At 41.8% G+C, this 21,413-nt stretch overlaps 1 protein-coding gene across 2 annotated transcripts in view; it reads right to left on the reverse strand.

The window, feature by feature from the left end:
* Positions 1–9,460, reverse strand: part of NPC1 (NPC intracellular cholesterol transporter 1) — a 54,147-nt gene extending 44,687 nt beyond the window's left edge. Inside the window, exon 1 of one of the 2 annotated variants that reach the window (XM_042909414.1) lies at positions 9,281–9,460. In XM_042909414.1, coding sequence (XP_042765348.1) covers positions 9,281–9,364 — 84 coding nt within the window. In that variant the 5' untranslated portion in view covers positions 9,365–9,460. The remainder of the gene's footprint in view (positions 1–9,280) is intronic. The other variant, XM_042909415.1, reaches the window with a different exon arrangement.
* Positions 9,461–21,413: the final 11,953 nt, after the last annotated feature.

Here is a 21,413-nt window from a genome sequence, read left to right on the forward strand (position 1 = left end):
TTAAGCTGCCTGCTCTTTCCTTGGAGTCTGGTAGGCAGACCAAAAAATATGGCAGGATATTTGGGGCGGAGGCTGCTCTGGTGTGACTTCTAATGATGGAAATCTCCGGAACTCTCTTTTATAGCTAATGTGGTAAACATATCCACATAACAACGGATAATTTGTGTGACCACTAGGTGTGCCTATAAATGGGTGTTTACTTCATACATTTTTAGATAGGCTCAGCAAGTCTTCACTCTACAAATAACCCCACTAGCTTGAGTTTAAGTGACTTGCCCAAGGTCACACTACTAGTTGGCATCAGACATTTCTGAGCCTTAGCACTCACAAATTTGAAAAATAATCCAAAAGCCACAAGACTAAAACAAAACAGCAGATGGGAACGTATACTGTGCACAGGTCTTTTCCTATGCAATATGTATACAGTGTGGCAAATGAACAAAGGGCCAGGCCACGAGGCTAACCCCATCCCTGATTCATCGCTGGATTCTGGAGAAGCCAGACTGGAACTAGGAGCAAGCCTTGAATGAAACGCCCTGTTGGCCATCTGGAACATCTGCTGAACATCTGCTGATCAATTTAGCTTGCTAAATATAAGTAATCTGGTACCAATATTTTGAATCTGAATAAACTAGAGCACAGAAGTCAGAAGACCGTGGCTCAACCCCTAGTCTGCCATTTATCAGCTACGTGACCTTGGCACAAACTTAGGCCTTAATATCCTTAATTTCTTGTAAAACAGGGCACGCAGAATCCCATCTATCTTAAAGGGGTTCTGTGGTGTTAAGATGAGACCAGATGTGTCTTAGCAATGGAATACTATGCAAAAATTAGGTAACTCTTTTTTCTTTAGATTCTTGTAATCTAGAACATCATTTCTAAAAACATTGAGATAACTTACCATAAAATTCACCCTTTTCAAATATACAGTTGTCTGGTTTTCAGTAACAACTAGGTAACTCTCCCCTACTTTCTCCAGTTTTCACCTGGTAAGAATTAATTCGCCCTCCAAAGGTCAGTTCAAAAATGGACTCCCGTAATATTCTGTCCTTACCTTTGTTAGAGCACATTTTTCATTGTATTGTACATTTTTATGTATTCATCCTTCTTCCCTTCAACTACGAACAAGATAGAGAAAGAAACTACTAACATTTACACAGCACTTTACAGTTTAGACTGCTTTCTGTGTAGGTAACTCCTTTGATCTACTTTTGTATCTACACTACCCACAGCAACCACTTTATATTTATGAAACTAGTGGATGACAAGAACTGGAGTTCCTCTGTGGCCCAAGGGACAGTAATAAGATAGAGAACAAATTTTAAAGCTTCCCTCTTAAATCCCCCCACAGCATGCTTGCATAGAGACAGGTTTGGTTTTTTCCCCAAAGTTTTCCTGCCAAAGCAAATATTCCAAAAACTGAAAATAAGAGGCATACTCCAGGCAAAAAACTTGTTGGGCCACAGTTGATTATTGATTATCATCCAGAAAGCAATGCCTCTGAATCCTTCCCCCATCTTATCCCCACACCTAAACCCACAAAGGCCCAATGATCTGATGACTCCAAAAAGAGAGTCTTGGCCATAGTGGAATTGGTAAAATACAGTTCTTGCCCACAAGGAGCCTGCAATCTAGTACTTCAATTCAAACAATATTTCTCTCTCTTTCCATAAGCACCGTGAGAAACAGGCATAGTTGTTAACCCGACTTTACAGAGGAAGAGACTGAGGTGCCAGGGGATCACTGGCTTGCCCAGGATCACTCTTGGTGAGAGCAAGAGTCAAGACCCACAGATAGGTAAAAGCTGCTGCTGCAGTATAAACACAGATGTACGGCTTCAGAAGGTAGGCATTCTAGTTGGGGGAACAGGATAACAAATGTCCCGGATGACGTAGCATTTGAACTGGGCCTTGGAAGATGGGGAGGGTTTTGACAGCAAGTTGTTAAGTCGTTTTTTTTGGCCAGAGAGCTGATGCCCTTCACAGAGCTGTGGGTGACAGGGCAGAAAGGGCGCCCACGATCAGATTAGAGATGGTTTAACACCAGCTTCCGCAGTAGGTAATATCTCATCCTTAAAACACCCTGAAAAGCCTCCCTTTTGGGAGGAGTGGAGGGTGGGGAAGGATCACCCAGGAAAGAGAGATCATACTGTCTTCAGACCAGAGGGATTCTTTGTTCTGGGTAATATAACAAACACTGAGGCAATACAAAGACCTATTCAGCAAGCCATTTTCTTTCTGCCCACTCGCTAAAATAAAAACCTCATTTTCCCTTGATTACTTATGTTAATAAGATATCTGAGCACAGTATCAATCAAGGAGTAGGAGAGACTGGGAAAGATTAACCATCTGAAATTGGGGTGAATGTGGGTTTTCTTCAATGCTCTCCAGGTCGAAAGATTAAACCATTCCTGATCTATTCAGGAAAAGCCATTTTAATGGCTTAATTCCTACTTAGACCTCACTATGCTCTAAGTTCCTCAAAAAAAAAGCTTATAAAAATTACAATCAGGAGAAATATATGTGATTTCTCAAAACTGCACACATTATTTGGGTGAGTACAAGGCTTAAAAGCCACGCAATCTAGTAATGTTATTTCATCATCTGTAAAAATTAAAAATTAAGAAAAGCAAAAATCCCCCAAAGGACAGTTAGTCTGTTAATTCTGCAAGAGAACTTCCTGAGTGCTCAGACTGAACCCAGACAAGATGCTATCATTGGTAAGAATTCTCAGAGCAGACGCCTTTCCTTCTTCCCCCAGCCTGTTCAGGTGTGCTGAAAGCCTGTGAGGGAGTTAATTTGTAAAATAACAAAGGAATCTTTCCAGTTAAGATTTACAGACCTATCCAGGCATTTTGCAAGAGACTCATGATGAACCTCTGACCTACCCAAAAAGTCCTACGAGGAGACGCACTCATTGGCCATCAGCCTTGGATACTACCTTGAGGTAAAAGGATTTCAGAGTTAAGTTAAAGCTACTTACCAGTGTGAAGCCTGTCTACTAGATCCTGACCTAAAACTCCAGGGAAACTGAACAGCTGTATTTTCTTTTTTTTTTTTTTTTTTTTTTTTTATTTATTTTTGGGACAGAGAGAGACAGAGCATGAACGGGGGAGGGGCAGAGAGAGAGGGAGACACAGAATCGGAAACAGGCTCCAGGCTCCGAGCCATCAGCCCAGAGCCTGACGCGGGGCTCGAACTCACGGACCGCGAGATCGTGACCTGGCTGAAGTCGGACGCCTAACCGACTGCGCCACCCAGGCGCCCCAACAGCTGTATTTTCTTAAAGGCACAGAAGTGCTACTGTTCCTTGAGTTTTTACCACAGTCATAACGTCTCTCCATATGCCATATTACTTAACAACCTCAATAATCCTACAAGGTATTGTCTGTCTTGAAAAGGAACTAAGGTTTGACAGAGTAATGTGTCCAAAGCAAGAGCTAGTGAGTGGTCTACCCACTGACCCCATTCCAAACCACTTACCTGCTCTCTTCTGCCCCCCTCCCAACCAGGCACCAAATACCAAATGTGTGCTATTCCACAAGCCCACACTGCTGGGGAGCCCCTCTACATACATAGGGGAGGGAGCCACAGCTCTTCTCCTGGTTCTTGGGCCCTCACCACGTCAGCAAAACCTACCTGCTTCCAAGAACTACCCAGAAATTTGAGAGGTCTCCTAGTCCAGGGAAGCTCCCTAATTTGCTTTCCCTTCTGATTTACTACCTCATTACTGACATGTCCATGAGGGGGGCACAAGGTCACCAAATTCCCAGACCTTCACTCTTGCATCCTCATCTGGTTTAATCAGCACTATGCTATATCCTTAGACTTTGACCCACCTCCCTTCAACCACTGTTCTTTTTTTTTTTTTTTTTTAATTTGTTTACTTTTTGAGAGAGAGAATCTGAAGTGGGGCTCCATGCTGACAGCAGAGAATCCAACTTGAGGCTTGAACTTGTGAACCACGAGGTCATGACCTGAGCCAAAGTTGGGCGTAACCAACTCAGCCACCCAGGAGCCTCAACCCCTAGTTTTAAAAGAGAAAACAGCAGGGGTGCCTGGGTGGCTCAGTCACTTGGGTGTCCAACTTCAGCTCAGGTCATGATCTCGCAGTTCATGGGTTTGAGCCTGGCACTGGGCGCTGTGCTGACAGCGTGGAACCTGGAGCCTGCTTCAGATTCTGTGTCTCCCTCTTTCTGCCCCTCTCCCTCTCACACACACACACACACTCTCTCTCTCTCTCAAAAATAAACATTTAAAAATAAATAAATGAATGAATGGATGAATAAAAGAAAACTGCAGACACAGAAATAGCAGTGAATGTAGTTAAGAATTTGTCAATTTTCTCTGTTCAAAGAACCAGCTTTTAATTTCATTGATCATTTTTCATCTTTTTAGTTTCTAATTCATTTATTTCTGCTCTGATCTTTATTATTCCCTTCCTTCTACTAATTTGGGGCTTTGTTTGCTCTTTTCCTAGGTTTCTTAGGTGTAAAGTTACATTACACTGAGATTTTCCTTCTTTCTTGAAGTAGGCCTGTATCGCTATTAACTTCACTCTAAGAACTGCTTTTGCTGCATCCCACAGATTTTGGTATGTCATATTTCTGTTTTAATTTTTCTCTCGGTACTTTTAAATTTCTCCTTTGATTTTCTTCAGTGACCCATTGGTTGGTCAGTAGCATGTTGTTTAATATGCTCGCCTTTGTGGGTTTTCCTGTTTTCTTCTTCTTTTTTTTTAAAAGAAATGTTTTTCTAGTTTAAAATTTTTGAGGGGTGGGGGAAGGGCTGAGAGAGAGGGAGACAGAGGATCCTAAGTGACTGACAACAGAGAGCCCAGTGTGGAGCTTGAGCTCATGAACCGAGAGAATATGACCTGAGCTGAAGTCAGATATTTAACTGACTGATACCCAGGCACCCCCGACCCCGTTTTCTACATGTAATTAATTTCTAGTTTCATACTACCATGGTTGGAAAAGATGCCTGATATGATTTCAACCTTATTGAATTTATTGAGATTTGTTTGTGACCCAACATGCAATCCTACAGAATGTTCCATGCACACCTGAGAAGAATGTGTATTCTGCTTTTAGATGGAGTGTTCTGTCCATATCCATTAAGTCTATCTAGTCTAATGTGTCATTTAAAGCTGATGTTTACTGATTTTTTTGTCTATCTGTTGATGAAAATAGGATATTAAAATCCCCTACTATTATTGTATCTTTCAATTTCTCCCTTTAGGTCTGTTAATATTTGTGTTATATATTTTGGTGCTTTAATGTTGGATGCATATATGTTTATAAATGTTATATCTTCTTGCTGGATTGACCCCTTTATCATTATGTAATGAATGCCCTTTTAGTAGTCTGTGGTTTTTTTTTGTTTTTGTTTTTTTTGATTTTTATTTACTTTTGATAGAACACAAGTCAGGGAAGGAGAGAGAGAGAGAGAGAGAGAAAGAGAGAAAGAGAGAAGGAGAGAGGGAGGGAGGGAGAGAGGGAGAGAAAGGGGGAGACACAGAATCACAAGCAGGCTCCAGGCTCTGAGATGTCAGCACAGAGCCCGATGCGGGGCTCAAACCCACAAACCGTGAGATCATGACCTGAGCAGAAGCCAGACACTTAACCGACTAAGCCACCCTGGCGCCCAGTCTGTGTTTTAAAGTCTATTTTGTCTAATATGAATATAGCTACTTCAGTATTCTTTCCATTTCCACTTGTACAGAATATTTTTTTCCATCCCTTCACTTTCAGTCTGTGACTAGGAAAAAAAAGAGGGCTCAAAATTAAGAAATGGAAGAGAAGTTACAAGTAATACCACAGAAATACAAAGGACCATAAGAGACTACGGTGAACAATTATAAGCGAACAAACTAGACAACCTAGAAGAAATGGAGAAATTCTTAGAAACATACAATCTTTCAAGACTGAATTATGAAGAAATATGAGATCTGAAGAGACTGATTACTAGCAAGGAGATTGAAACAGTAATTAAAAACTTCCCAACAAAGTTCAGGATCAGATGGCTTCCCTACCAAATTCCACCAAACATTAATTTAATACCTACACTCAAAGTCTTGGAGGAAAAGCCTTCAAACACATTTTATGAGGCCAGCATTATCCTTATACCAAAACCAGACCAGGGCACTATTAAAAAAAAAAAAATTACAGGCCAATATTCTTGATGAACACAGATGCAAAAATCCGCAACAAAATATTAGCACACAAAATCTAAATGATTGGAAAGGATCATACATGATGATCAAGTGGGATTTATTCCACAGATTCAAGGATAGTTCAACATCTGTAGATTAATATGATACATTATCAGCAAGATGACATAAAAAATCATATGATCATCTCAATAAATGCAGAAAAAGCATTTGACAAAATTCAACATCCATTTATGATGAATATAACCACTCTCAAAAAGTGGATATAGAAGGAACATACCTCAACATAACAAAGGCCATCATGGCAATCCTACAGCTAATACCATACTCAATGGTGAAAAATTGACAGCTCTTCATCTAAGAACAGGATGCCTATTCTCACCACTTTTGTTAAACATAATATCGGAAGTCCTAGCCATGGCAATTGGGCCAAAGAAATAAAAGCATCCAAATCAGAAAGGAAAAAGTAAAATCTGTTACTATTTGCAGATGATACATGAATTCAGTAAAATCACAGGATACAAAATCAATGTATAGAAATCTGTGGCATCTCTATACACTAACAATGAAAATTCATAAAGAGAAACTAAGAAACAATTCCGTTTACAATTACCTTAAAAAGAATAAAATATCTAGGAATAAATTTAACCAAGGAGGTGAAAACTATTAGACACTGATAAAACAAACTGAAGAACACACAAAGAAATGGAAAGATAATCTGTGCTCATGAATTAAAAGAATATTGTTAAAATGTCCATACCACCTAAAGCAATCTACACACACATTCAGTGAAATACCCATCAAAATTCCAATGGTTCACTTTACAGAACAGGAACAAATAATATTAAGATTTATATGGAATCACAAAAGATACTCAAAAGCCAAAACAATCTTAAAAAAGAAGAACAAGGCTGGAGATACCACACTCCCTCATTTCAAACTATGTCACAAAGCTATAGTAAACAAAGTAATGTGGTATTGGTATAAACAAAGACACAGATCAATGGAATAGAATTCAAAGTCCAGAAATAAGCCCACGTAAATATGGAAAATTAATATACAACAAATGAGCCAAGAACATACAACAGAGAAAGGACAGTCTCTTCAATAACTGGTATTGGGAAAACTGGACAACCACATGCAAAAGTATGAAACTAGACCACTATCTTACACCATTTACAAAAATTACCTCCAAATGGATTAAAGACTTGAATGGAAGACCTGAAACCATAAAATTTCTGGAAGAAAACATAGGTGGTAATCTCCTTGACATCAGTCTTAGTGATGTCTCTGTGGATCTGACTCCAAAAACAAGGGACACAAAAAGAAAAATAAATAAGTGGGACTATACCAAACTGAAAAGTTTCTGCACAGCAAAGGAAATTATCATCAAAATGAAAAGGCAACCTACTGAATGGAGAACATATTTGCACACCATATACCTGATAAAGGGTTAATATCCAAAATTTATAAAGAACTCCTACAACTCAACAACACCAACCAAAAAAACAACTTAATTAAACAATGGGCAGAAGATCTGAACAGACATTTCCTCAGAGGCATACAGATGGCACACAAGACATACAACAGCCACGTGAAAAGATGCTCAAGATCACTAACAGGGAAAAGCAAATCAAAATCACAATGAGGTATCACCTTGTACCCGTTAGAATGGATATTATCAAAGAAACAAGAAATGACAAACGTTGGCGAGGGTGTGGAGAAAGAGAAACCCTTGTATACTGTTGGTGGGATTGTAAATTGGTACAACCACTGTGGAAAATACTATGTGATTCCTCAAAAAATTAAGAATAGAACTATCATATGACCCAGCTATTCCACTTCGGAATATTTATCAGAAGAAAATGGAAACACCAATTCAAAAAGATATGTGTACCCCCTACATTCACTGCAGCATTATTCACAATAATCAAGATATGGAAACAACCTAAATGTCCATTGACAGATGAATGGATAAAGATGTGGTGTATTTATACAATGGGATACTAGTCAGAAAGAAAGAAAGAAAGAAAGAAAGAAAGAAAGAAAGAAAGAAAGAAAGAAAGAAAAGAAAGAAAGAAAAAGAAAGAAAGAAAAAGAAATCTTGCCATTTGGACAGCTAAGCAAAATAAGTCAGATGGAGAAAGACAAATACCAGGTGATTTCACTGATATGTGGAATCTAACAAAACAAAATAAAGCAAAAACAAAATCATAGATACAGATAACAGACTAGGCATCAGAGGGGAAGGGGGTTGAGGGTTGGGCAAAATGGGTGAAAGGGCAACTGTATGGTTATTAATGGTAACTAGGCTTGTGGGATCACTTTGCAGTGTATACAGATATTAAATTATGAAGCTGTACACCTAAAGTTTAGGTAACAACAACAACAACAATAATAATAAATAGCAGTGAGGCATTTATGCCCTAGGATACTGAACCAAGGAAAAGCTGACCCAGGGAGTTAGGCCCCATTCCATAGCTAGTTAATATAGTGACAAGGGGAAACTCAATTATCCCCTGCTGGGCCTCAGTTTCTGAAGACATAAAAGAGTTAATAACAAATAACTTGCACTCTAGAGAAAACCAAGCTGACTTACTTAGGACTGTTTCAATTTGGTGTTTGGCAGTTTGTTTCTTCTTTACCTCCCTTCCCACCTGGTCCGATGGGAGTGGTCGGATATTGTGAACAAATTCATAGAGTTCGTGTGCATGTGGCAGGACTATTTTTTTTTTTTAAGGCAGGTTAAATAAATAACATCCCTCCCTCTCTGCACCCACTTTCGTCCTTCCCTCTGATTCTACATCCTAAGCCCAAAAATTAGGTGGCCACAGATGAAATGAGCTCAAGACAGGTCAAACAAGCCGCTTCCAGTTGCCATCACAGGGGAAAGTGCGTGGCCGGGGAAAGAAACCGGAGCCGGGGCGGAAGGCGGGGGGGATGGCGCCAGGGGCTCCATCGCTGGACCAACTTCCCCAGGAGCCACTGGACCCGCGTCCCCTCAGGGAACGGGACGCACTACCCGCCGCACCGCCCGCCACCCTCCCCGTAGCCTCGCGGCCCTCCTCGCCCCCCCCACAGCCCTCCCGGGTCGTGGGCGTCCCCTCACCTGCGCGGGACACAGCAGCAGCAGGAGGAGGCCGAGGGCTGGGCCGCGCGCGGTCATGCTGCCTTGGTGCGGTGCTGCGGCCATCGGCGAGACTCGACTTGACTCGGCTCGGCTCGGCGCGCGGGGCTGGCTCAGGATCCCGAGCCGGCGGAGGGCGGGGACGCGTGACGGCGGCAGGGAGCCAGCGCTCGTCAGGAAAGAGGAAGGCGTCGTTGGCCCCTCCTCCTTCTGGGTGGTGCCCCTGGAGGGACGCCCAGGATCCGTTCTGGGCGGGGCGAGGTCGACCCAGGGGGGGCGGGGCAGGGGGCAGGGCCCAGCCTTGGAGGGGCGGGGCCGAACTGGGCCGCTGGGCCGGACTGTGCCACCGGCACCAGGCGGGGCGGCCTCCGGGTTACCAGCTTAGCTTTTCATGGTTCTAAGGTTCTGGGGGTACGATATAGGGTAGGGATCCCAGACCAGGGCAGCCGAACTTCTGGAATCTGGCCTGGGAGGATATTTCCGAAAGCGTGTGGTTTTGATGTTTTAACTTTCCCCCGTTTTTGTCTTTCCTGAGCTGGGGACCGTGGGCGAGGAGGTTTTAGCAAATGGGAGCGTTTGGAGACTGTTTTCCCAATTCCGATCCCACTCCTCAGCGGAATATGTATTTATTTCGGCCCCGATTAGCATTCCGAGCAAATTCTCCGCCACGGACTCAGCACCCAAAAAGGAATCCGCGCCTGGGCTTCCGCGACATATGGGGCGGTGCCGCGCGGTGGCCTGACGGTGTTGTGATCCCGGAGCGCGAGGGGCGGAGCGCGGCGGTGGGCGAGGCTCCTGAGCTAACCAATCTCCGCTTTGTGGCCTCTCAGCCCGCTTTCGGAAAAGCGCTAGAACTGCACCACCTGCTGGCAGAGTCTCGTGGCTTTGGACCCGTGAGCGGGAGAAGACTCCCCACCCTGCCCTCAAGGTTGACCCAGAGGTGGCACCAGGTCCATTTTTAATTTCTAGATGAAGTCAAGTAACACAAAGAAGCGTCTTCATTTTTGAGCCTTGCTCTTGCAAAAATATAATGTATATTATATGCATTTCTAGTAACATTTCCCCTCAGATTTCAATTATTGAGACTGCTCCAAAGCATCAGTCATTACCACCTTGAAGTTAAGGAAATGAAAGTAAGGATCTCTTTTCCTAAAGTGGAAGCCAGTTTACAATGAAAAGACTAAATATCCATCTGTAGCAATGATCAAACCCAGTCCTAGGTAGGACCATGATGCAGGTGATATTCCCGGCGCACTTTACAAAACGTCTACTTTGGTTACAGTCTTGCCTGCCCACCCCCTCAGTCCTGGGATATCAGCTTCCCGGGTGTCTGGACATTGAAACTATAGGGATTTCTTCTAAACCTCAGTCCTAGATTTTACACAAGGGCTACCTGGCCCTCTTCCAACCGTGTGCTTTTCTGTCCTTAATGATTCATTTGAGATAAAATAGAATGCGTTAGTTGTGGAGGGACTCGAACTGTTGTCACCAAACCAGCAGTATCAGCATCACCTGGGAACGTGTTAGGCAAATTGGAGGTTCCAACCTAGACCCACTCACTGAATCAGAAACTCGGGATGAGCCAGCTCTTTGAATTTTTTTTTTTTTTTATGTTTTTATTTATTTTTGAGACAAAGAGAGACACAGCATGAGCAGGGGAGGAGCAGAGAGAGAGGGAGACACAGAATCTGAAGCAGGCTCTAGGCTCTGTGCTGTCAATACAGAGCCCCAGGCAGGGCTCAAACTCACAGACAGTGAAATCATGACCTGAGCTGACGTCAGGCGCCTAAACCGACGCCACCCAGGCGCCCCAGCTCTTTGAGTTTTAATAAGCCTTCCCGGTGATTCCGATGAACACTCAAATTCTAAACTTACTGCTGTAATGGATTCCTTGGATCCTGGTGGATTAGTTACCCTTACAATTTTAGCAAAGTCCTAATGGAAAAAAGAAAAAAAGCCTTTACTAAATAATTAACTTGAGTGAAAGAAATATGAAACATTTCTGGGACAGGGAGAAAATTTGATGCCCCACTAATTATGTCCACTATTCACCAAAAAGATAACAAAAAGACCTTTAGCCATTCTTTCCTGGTTCTTTTGTAGTACTTCAATACCCAAAAGCCTAGGAAACATTTTGTAAATATTGTAAGTAAACTATCATATTTCTAAGAGAAATGTGGCTTTTTGCTAATGACAAAGTAATTCATGCATATAGTAGAAACTGAAAATACACGAAAGTTCAGAGACAGAAAAAAAATTATTTATAATTCCATCATTGTCAGTAATCTGTTACACTGTCATGTATTTTTTCTTTCCATGAAAATTGTTTTAACATGGTTGAGATCCTAAGAGAAACTTTTTGTTAGTTTGTTTAAGCAATATTTAATATCAGTATCATTATAAACACCATTAAACATTGCATAATAATAAAGGAGAAAGTGAGAGGGAAAATGAAATGATTAGACATACATCTTTATAAATATGCAGAAACATCTTTGGAAAACCATGTATTCAAAAGCATATATGTGAATATATTTTAAAACAAGTGGGATATACTGTACCCCGTTTGAAGCTTGCTTTTTTTTTTTTTTTGCATTTAGCAATATGCTTTTCCACCTCACCACTTTTACTACCTCTATAGGATTTCATTATGTGTATGTAACATTTCTGAAGTCAGAGTGATGGAAGCCAGTCTCAGAGAAGTACCTAAGTCAGGAAAATATAGTTCACCAACCAAAAATATTTCAAAATAACTTAAGTCTCAAGCCACATTTCTGGTATATATGAAGGGTTTGTATGGTTCCAGTGATACTGAAAAAATTCGCCTTTTTTTCTTCCATATGCCTCCTCACATTCCTAAGCCTGTCTGGATTCCACAAAGCTTTGTATCTTTCTGTGTTCTCTGCTTTACTCACGATAACCGTATCATAAATGTCTAAAAGCTATGGAACATTTACTTTAGGGAGGCAGATGGGAAAGTTGACCCAAGACAAAATTCTCTTTACCTAGCAGATGGAAGGGGAAGTCTAGAAATACTCATGTTAATAGTTTTGATCCATTACATAATTTATTTAATCAATATCCTTTTGGACAGTTGGTGTGTCACTTTGGTTACTGAAAACAATAATGCAGTGAACATCCTGTGCCTAAATCCTTGCAATCGTATGCATATGTTGGAAAAACATATTGTTGGCTCAACGGAAATGTGCATTTTAATTTTCAGTCTTGCTAAACTGCGCTCCAAAGAGATTGCAATTTACTCCTTTGCTAACGACATATAGAAGTGCCTGATTCCCACCTCCTTGGCAACAGTTATCTTTCCCATTCTGGTAGGTGAAAAATGGCATCTGTGATTTTACTTATTTCTTATTTTTAAAAATCGTGATACTTTAATTTGTATTTTATTAATTATAGGAGAGATTATAATTGTAAAAGAGATTAATTATAAGTGAGATTAAGAATCTTCATACATTTATAAATGATTTTGTTTTTTTCCTGTGTTTTTTATTTTGTATTATTTTCTTTTTCATATGGACTCGTAAAGCTGTCCATTTATTAAGAAAATTAACCTATTTGTCTAGCATATATGTCGCAGATACTTTACTAATTTATGAGTTTGTGGGATTATAAAAAATTATTCCATATTTTCCCCCAAAGTTTAATGATTCCATGGAAATCATGATCTGGAATTATTTTGCTGTAAGGAGTGACATAAGGATACAGTTCCCTTCCTTCCCACAAAGCCGAGATAATCATAGGGACACCTGCTCTTGTGAAAGTTATTGGTTTTTTGGGTTGCCCAATCTAATGACCACCCTTTCCTGTCATCACACTTGACCTCTTAGTGTATTTCGACACAGATGATCACACTGTCCTCCATAAAACATGTTCTTTAATCCTCTCATCAGTTACCTCATTGACTAAGCATTGACTATACCTCATCTTCTAGACTAGGGATGTGCTTTGAGTAGTATATTCGTGTTAATAAAATTTTATTACAAGAAAATACCTTTGAATCCTTCTAATATAGAAGCATTTTTTTCCCCCTGCTGACTTAAAAACTTCAAAACAGGCCATGATATAAGTGGGCAAAGAAAAAAGAATGCCTAGCTACGGCACAGATTTTGAGCTTGCCTGGTCAACATTTCACAGGAAATGAAGACAGAGCTGGGTCTTTGGGGTAGTAGGATGCAACTGACTTCACCTGGTGATATCTGAGCCCATTGATAATGGACCCAGGCCTTCTTCGCTTACTTTTTTTTTTTTTTTTTTTTTTTTACTTTTTCCCCTGGATTAGCTTAGGCTGCCATAACAAAATACCTTAGACTGGGTGGGTTAAACAACAGGAATTTATATCTTATGGCTCTGAAGACTGAGAAGTAGATCAACGTGCTGACCAGTTAGGTTTCTGGTGGGGACCCAGTTCCTGGCTTCTAGACAGCTGCTTGCTCTTTCTTTCTTTCTTTCTTTCTTTCTTTCTTTCTAGTTTATTTATTTATTTATTTATTTATTTATTTTTCAACATTTTTTATTTATTTTTTGGGACGAGAGAGACAGAGCATGAACGGGGGAGGGGCAGAGAGAGAGGGAGACACAGAATCGGAAACAGGCTCCAGGCTCCGAGCCATCAGCCCAGAGCCTGACGGGGGCTCGAACTCACAGACCGCGAGATCGTGACCTGGCTGAAGTCGGACGCTTAACCGACTGCGCCACCCAGGCGCCCCTCTAGTTTATTTATTTTGAGAGAGAGAGAGAGAGAGAGCTAGCTAGCTCATGTGCCAGCCGGGGAAAGGCAGAGAGAGAGGAAGGGAGAGAGAGAATCTCAAGCAGGCTCTGTGCTGTCAGCTTGGAGCCCCACTCTGGACTCAGTCCCACCAACCATGAGATCATGACCTGAGCAGAAACCAAGAGTTGGATACTTAACTGACTGAGCCACCCAGGCGCTCATAGACAGCTGCCTTCTGACTGAGTGCTCACAGAGGTCTTTCCTAGGTACATGTGTGTGGAGAGAGAGAAATCTCTTCCTCTTTGTATAAAGGCAATAGCCCTCTTGGATTAAGGCCACACCCTTATGAGCACATTTAGCCTAATAATTACCTTCTAAAAGCCCTATCTCTAACTATGTTTACATTGGGGGTTAAGACTTCAATGTGGGAATCTGGGGTCACCATTCAGTCCATAGTACCCCTCCTTTTGCTCAGGGCTGCATTATGACTTTTGTGGGCCCTAAGCACCTTTGTTTTTGGGTACCCCTTCCTCCTTCCAAAACAACCATTTAAAGTTACATTTTACAACTGCCTTGGTATAAAGACAAATATAATACAAGCTGGCTTCATGATTATATATTCATTATGATTGCATTCTTATTTTTCTTCTAGTTAAAAGAAATATAAATTAAAACATTTGTGTGTGAACTTAAAAGTATACAGAGGCCCTAGGCACTCTGTCTACTGTGCCTGATGGAGAAGCTGGTCCCGTGTTTGCTACTAATGTTATAGAATGCCCTGTAGCATTCACAGACATTGTAAGTTTTACTGATGGATTGCCGAAAAGAAAAGAAAAGAAAAGAAAAGAAAAGAAAAGAAAAGAAAAGAAAAAAACGTCCAGGACCAGCAGCTAGAGCTGGCCCTAAAAGAAGCACCTGTAGATAGTAAGAGGTCACCTAGCTGAACACAGGGAGAGGGAGCCGATGACCTCCTCATACCCCTCTCCTGTCAGGCTATGCTTTGCCATATTCTACTGATTATACAGACCAGTCCTGATACAGTGCAGGAAAACTACATAAGCACAAGAATACTAGAAGGGAAGCATAGGAGGCCTTCTTGGGGGCTAGTTACCCCAGGTCTGTGTAGCCACCACCCAGAGGAAGGCTACAGAACATTTTTAGCACAGCAGAGGCTTTCTTAGGCTGCTTCCCAGTCAATATCATCACCCTTCTCCAACCAAGAGATAGCCACAATTCTGACTTCTGTCACCATGAATTGGTTTTGCCTGTCCTTAAACCTCAAGTAAATGGAATCATACTCTGCCTGGCTTCTTTCACTCAACATTGTCGGTTGTGTGGGTATGAGACTCATCCACATTGTTCAGAGCAGTAATTCATCCTTTTGATTGCTGAGTAGTATTCTATGGTATAAAAATACCATGCCAATATTTGGGTTATTTCCAGTTTAAGTTGTTATCAATGAACTTACTATGAACATTCTGGCACACGTCTTTTTGTTGGAAATATGCGCTCAGTTCTTTTGGATTCCGTAATAGACTTTTAAAACCCCATACTTAAGCAAGCTGAATTTTACAGACATCCTCATTTAAAAGAGCTGACAGCTATAACTCATGACTTTGGTGCCAGCGGTTTTAACTGACTCATAAGTGGGGCATTGTTGGTCAGACTTAGGGTAAAACGTTCTCTCTAGTAAGGATACGAGTCGGTGATCAATCTAGCCCTGGGTTGTGACTTCCATGCAGAGAAGATGCTACCAACATGGGGATAACTTGAAATTTATCTGTCAGTGTCTCACACTGGCATTCCCTGCTCTGTAGGATTCAGTCACATGACACAGTTAATTTCCTTTGCCTGGATGTTTGGGGTCTAATCTTTCCCCAAATAGCAAGTCCAACTCCTATACGTTGGAGACTTCCTTTCTATGGCTTTTCTTAAAAGTTCAACTGTGGGAAGTGGGAGTTATAGCAGCATTTCCCTTGTGAAAAATCAGGGGGTGAGGGGCTCCTGGGTGACTCGGTCAGTCAAGCCTCTGACTCTTGATATCAGCTCAGGTCATGATCTCATGGTTCATGGGACCAAGCCCTGACTTGGGCTCTGTGCTGACAGCATGGAGTCTGCTTGGGATTCTCTCACCCTCTCTCTCTTTCTCTGTCCCTCCCGTGCTCCTGCTTTCTCTCTCTCTCTCTCTCTCTCAAAATAAATAAACACTAAAATAAACATAAAAATCAGAGGGTGAATTCCTAGTGAAGGGAGGAGAGAAGACAACAGAGAGAGAAGGAGGAAGACTTTCTGTTGACAGAGACAAAGCTGACAGGGCATGTAAGATCCGAAGATCTTTAATTAGCCTCCTTCAACTGGTAAAACATGACTTCACTTGTATTTTATTTATTTTTATGTTTAATTTTTATTTTTGAGGGAGACAGAAAGACAGAGAGAAAGGGGGACAGAGGATCTGAAGTGGGCTCTGTGCTGACAGCAGAGAAGCCCAGTGTGGGGCTCGAACTCATGAACCACAAGATCGTGACCTAAGCTGAAGTCAGACCCTTAACAGACTAAGCCACCCAGGCGCTCCAACTTCACTTGTATTTTAAAATCATTTTTAAAGTATTGCTAACAATAAAAGTGAGGGCACCAGGAAAAGATTCTAAGGCTTTCCAGACCTACTAATGCATCAAGAATGTAACAGAGGGCTAAGTACAGTTGGAGAGCCTGGAGAAACCACCTCTGTTTGTTTGGGTTTATCTCACTGTGTTTGGTATGTTAAGCAGATTGAGGACACAAGCTGGGCCCTCAGCCAGCAGCATGTGAAATAAATTATTCTAATTTTTTTCTACAGAGCACATAGCTTGCTTTTCTTTTTGTTTGTTTTTCTCCATAATTTGAAACACAGGTAAGTACAGGCTTGAGCTGACATTGGACAATGGCATGCAAAATCCTAACGTGGTTGGCTCTGGTCACAGTGGGGCCTCCACGTGGTTCTATGCGCTGATTTTTTAGCATCTTGTCCCAGTGAAATAACACTCACTAAACCAACTGACCAGCAGAGATAAAACGTAGTTTTATCAGGAAGTAGTGTTATCAGTTTTACCAGGAAGGTAGTAAAACATTAACTCACAGGCCCATCGATTCTGCACCACACAGATCTCGAATGTCTATTGTGTGGCCCAATGGCAGGCACACCTCATTTCACTGTGCTTTGCTTTATTATGCTTTACAGATACTGCTTTTTTTTTTTTTTTTTTTTTACAAATTGAAGGTCTGTGGCAACCTTCTGTCAAGCAAGTGTACTGGCCTGCTTTTTCCAACAGCATTTGTTTACTTTGTGTCTCTGTGTCACAGTTTGGTAATGCTTGCAATACTTCAAACTTTTTCATTATTCTATTGGTTACGGTGGTCTGTGATCAGTGATCTTTGATGCTGCTGTTGTAGTTGTTCTGGGGCACCAAGAACTGCTCCCTTATGAGATAGTGCACTTAACTGATAGATGTCATGTGTGTTCTGACTGCTCCCCCCACCGGCCATTCCCCCGCCCGCTCCCTCTCCTCAGGCCTTCCCGTTCCCCGAGACACAACAATATTGAAATTAGGCCAGTTAATAATCCTATGGTGGTCTCTAAGTGTTCAAGTGAAAGGAAGAGTCACAGGTCTCTCACATTAAGTCAAAAGCGAGAAATAACAAAGCTTAGTGAGAAAGGCATATTAAAAACGGAGATAGGCTCTTGGGCCAGTTAGCCAAGTTGTGAATGCAAAGGAAGAGTTCTTGAAGGATATTAAAAGTGCCACTTCAATAAACACACAAATGATAAGAAAGCGTACCAGCCTTACTGCTGCTATGGAAAAAGTTTAAGTGGTCTGGGTAGAGGCTCCAACCAGCCACAACATTCCCTTAGACCCAAAGCCTAATCCAGAGCAAGGTCCTAACTCTCTTCAATTCTGTCAAGGCTGAGAGAGGAGGAAGCTGCAGAAGAAACGTGTGAAGCGAGCAGAGGGTGGTTCCTGAGGTTTAAGGAAAGATGCCTCTCCATAACATCAATGTGCAAGGGGAAGCAGAAGTGCTGATGTAGACGCCGCCGCAAGTTACCCAGGAGATCTAGCTAGGTCATTACTGAGGGTGGCCACGCTAAACAACAGATGTTCAATGTAGATGAAACAGCCTTCTATTGGAAGAAGATGCCAGCTAGGGCATTCACAGCTACGGAGGTGAAATGAATGTCTGGCTTCAAAGCTTCAAAGGACAGGCTGACTCTCTTGTTAAGGGCTACGGCAGCTGGTGACTTTAAGTCGGAGCAGTGCTCATTTACCATTCTGAAAATCCTAGGACCCTGAAGAATGATGCTAAATCTACACATGGAACGGCCAAGCCTGGATGACAGCACATCTGTTTACAACATAGTTGACTGTATGTTTAAAGCCCATTGATGAGACCTACTGCTCAGAAGAAAAAGATTCCTTTCAAAATATTACTGTTCATTGACAATGCACCTGGTCACTCAAGAACTCTGATGGACTATGAGATTGTCACTGGCGTAACCCTCGGACCCCCCGAACTCAGGAAACTCCCGGAAACTTCTATCAATTTCATCTTTTAGAAACTAACAAATTGCTGGAACAGGAAAAGAAACATTTAAGTAGATCCCAGGACTATGCCTGCTCAGATGAATCAGAAGGTGCCCTACTAAGTTACCTCAGCTTGTCATTTTTATTATAATGTTAAAATCTCCTCTGAATATTCATCCCGAGCCTTCACAAAAGGAAACTGCTCACCCTTGTTTGAGGAGTCATTCCACATGTTCTCCTTATTTGTACAAATAAAAAGGACTTGTGAGGGAACCCCACCTGGTGTAGTCTGTCCATAACTCATCAAGGAGTGGACCCACATTGGTTAGGTAACAAGATGAATGTTTTTTTCATGACTGCTAACACAATATCTATTCTTCAGCCTGTGGATCAAGAAGTAATTTGGGGGCACCTGGGTGGCTCAGTTGGTGACGCATCTGACTTCGGCTCAGGTCATGATCTCATGGGTCGTGGGTTTGAGCCCCATGTTGGGCTCAGTGCTGACAGCTCAGAGCCTGGAGCCTGCTTTGCATTCTGTGTCTTCCTCTCTCTGTGCTCCTCTCCCTCTCGTGCTCTGTCTCTCTCTGGCAAAAATAAAATAAAAATTAAAAAAAAAGAAGCGATTTTGACTTTTACTTATTACTTAAGAAATACATTTCATAAGGCTATAGCTGCCATAGCTGGTGATTCCCTCTGATGGATCTAGGCAAAGTAAATTGAAAACCTTCTGGAAAGGATTCACCATTCTAGATGCCATTAAGAACACTTGTGACTCATGGGAAGAGGTCACAATATCAACATTAATAGGCATCTGGAAGAAGTTGATTCCAACACTCATGGATGACTTTGAGGGGTTCCAGACTTCAGTGGGGGAAGTCACTGCAGATGTGGTAGAAATAGCAAGCAAACTAGAATTAGGTGTGGAGCCTGAAGATGTGACTGAACTGCTGAAGTCTCATGATAACACCTGAACAGATGAGCAGTTGCTTCTGATGGGTGAGCAAAGAAAATGGTTTCACGGGATGAAAACTATTCCTGGTGAAGATGCTGTGAAGACTGTTGAAATGACAACAAAGGATTTAGAATATTCCATAAACTTAGTTGAGAAAGCAGTAGAAGTGTTTGAGAGGATTGATTCCAATTTTGAAAGAAGTTCTGTTGGTAAAATGCTAATAAACAGCATTCATGCTACAGAGAAATAGTTCATGAAAGGAAGAGTCCATGGATGCCTGCTCTCCTTGCCTCCCTTGACTTTCTCCTCCCTTGATCTGTGTTTCACTCCCCACTATTGTCCGTTTTATCTTCTTTGCCGACTTCGCTTTTTCCTTCCAAATTCCTTCTCAGTTTTTCCCCCTCTCCCCAGAGTCTTCCTGGGGATCTCATTCATCCCATGACTTTGACAATCACTTCTACTTACATGATGGCTAAATCAGTAGTAAGTCTTGTCCTAAACCTTAAGCTGCTGTTTCCAACTATCTCCTGGAATCTATTTCACACATTCTTCAAACTGAACCTGTCTAAATGCTCTATCTCCACTTCAACTCTGCTGTTGTTCTTCCCTGTTTGCTAACATAGAACTGTCACCATCCACTATGTAAACCTTGGATACAGAAAAGAATTAACAGAAAGTTAATTGGAAAGTTTTGCTTACGAGATTGGCCATTGGCTGGTATCTGGGGACTTAGCTCACAAATAGTTCCCTACACTGATCTAAAACTTTCCCTAAATGACAGTGGTTCACTGTGCTGAAACTGTACATGACAATGTGGTTTATTCTGAGTGCCTGTTTTCCTTCTGTAAGTCTGAAATTTTGGCAAATGTTAAGCAGAGGGTACTTAGGTGACCAGCTCCCAGTTAAAAGCCTGCGTGAGTCTCTAATGAGCTTCCCCAGTAGACAACACTTGTCAATGTTGTCACATCTCATTGCAAGAGGATTTGAGCTTATCCTGTGCGAATCCACTGGAAGAGGATCCTTGGAAGCTTGCAGCTGGTTTCCTCTGTCTTCACTCCCTTTCTCTTCCCCTTTGCTGATTTTGCTATATATCCTTTCGCTGTAATCTCGGCCATGACTATGACCACATGATGAGCCCAGTGAGTCTTTCTAGCAAATCACCCAACCTGGGGGACGTCTTAGGGTCCCCCAACACATCTTAGCATAATTGTAACCCTCTTTTCCTCACTCTCTATGTTCAGTTAATCACCAATTATCATTAGCTCTACCTCTAAATTTAAAAAAAATTTTAATTAAAAATTTTTATTTTATTAAGTAATCTCTATACCCATGATGGGGCTCAAACTCACAACCCCAAGATCAAGAGTCTCATGATCTACTGACTAAGCCAGCCAGGCACCCCTCTACCTCTAAATATTTTTAAAAATATATCTTGTGTTCACAACCCTCATTGCCTTGATGCTATAACCGTGGCTCCATCTGGACCACCCTCCTTGCTTTCCTCTGGTACAGAAAGCAAAACTCCCAGACTGGAGAACAGCACCAAGCCAAAGCTATGCAGAGGTTCTCTCTCAAAACCAGTTTCCTCAGCTGCAACAGGTGGATGATGATAATGCCTATTTCATAGAGTTGCTGTCAGGGGTAAATGAGAAAAATGCAGATAAACTTCATGAGGTTATCTTGGTAAAGTCCTTAGCACGTAACAATCCTTCAACAAATGTTAGCTGCTGTTTCCAATGCTAGTATTAATGATCTGCAGACTGCATCTGGTCACTACCTGGGAGGCTCAGCCAATTGTGGTACCAAAACCACCGTGTGAAATTAGACCCTCAGTTTCCTACCCCTATAATCTGCAGCAGGCCCACCCCAAAATGCATCTCT

This window comes from Panthera leo, chromosome D3 (genome assembly GCF_018350215.1).
Source record: "Panthera leo isolate Ple1 chromosome D3, P.leo_Ple1_pat1.1, whole genome shotgun sequence".
NCBI classification, from domain to species: Eukaryota; Metazoa; Chordata; class Mammalia; order Carnivora; family Felidae; genus Panthera; species Panthera leo.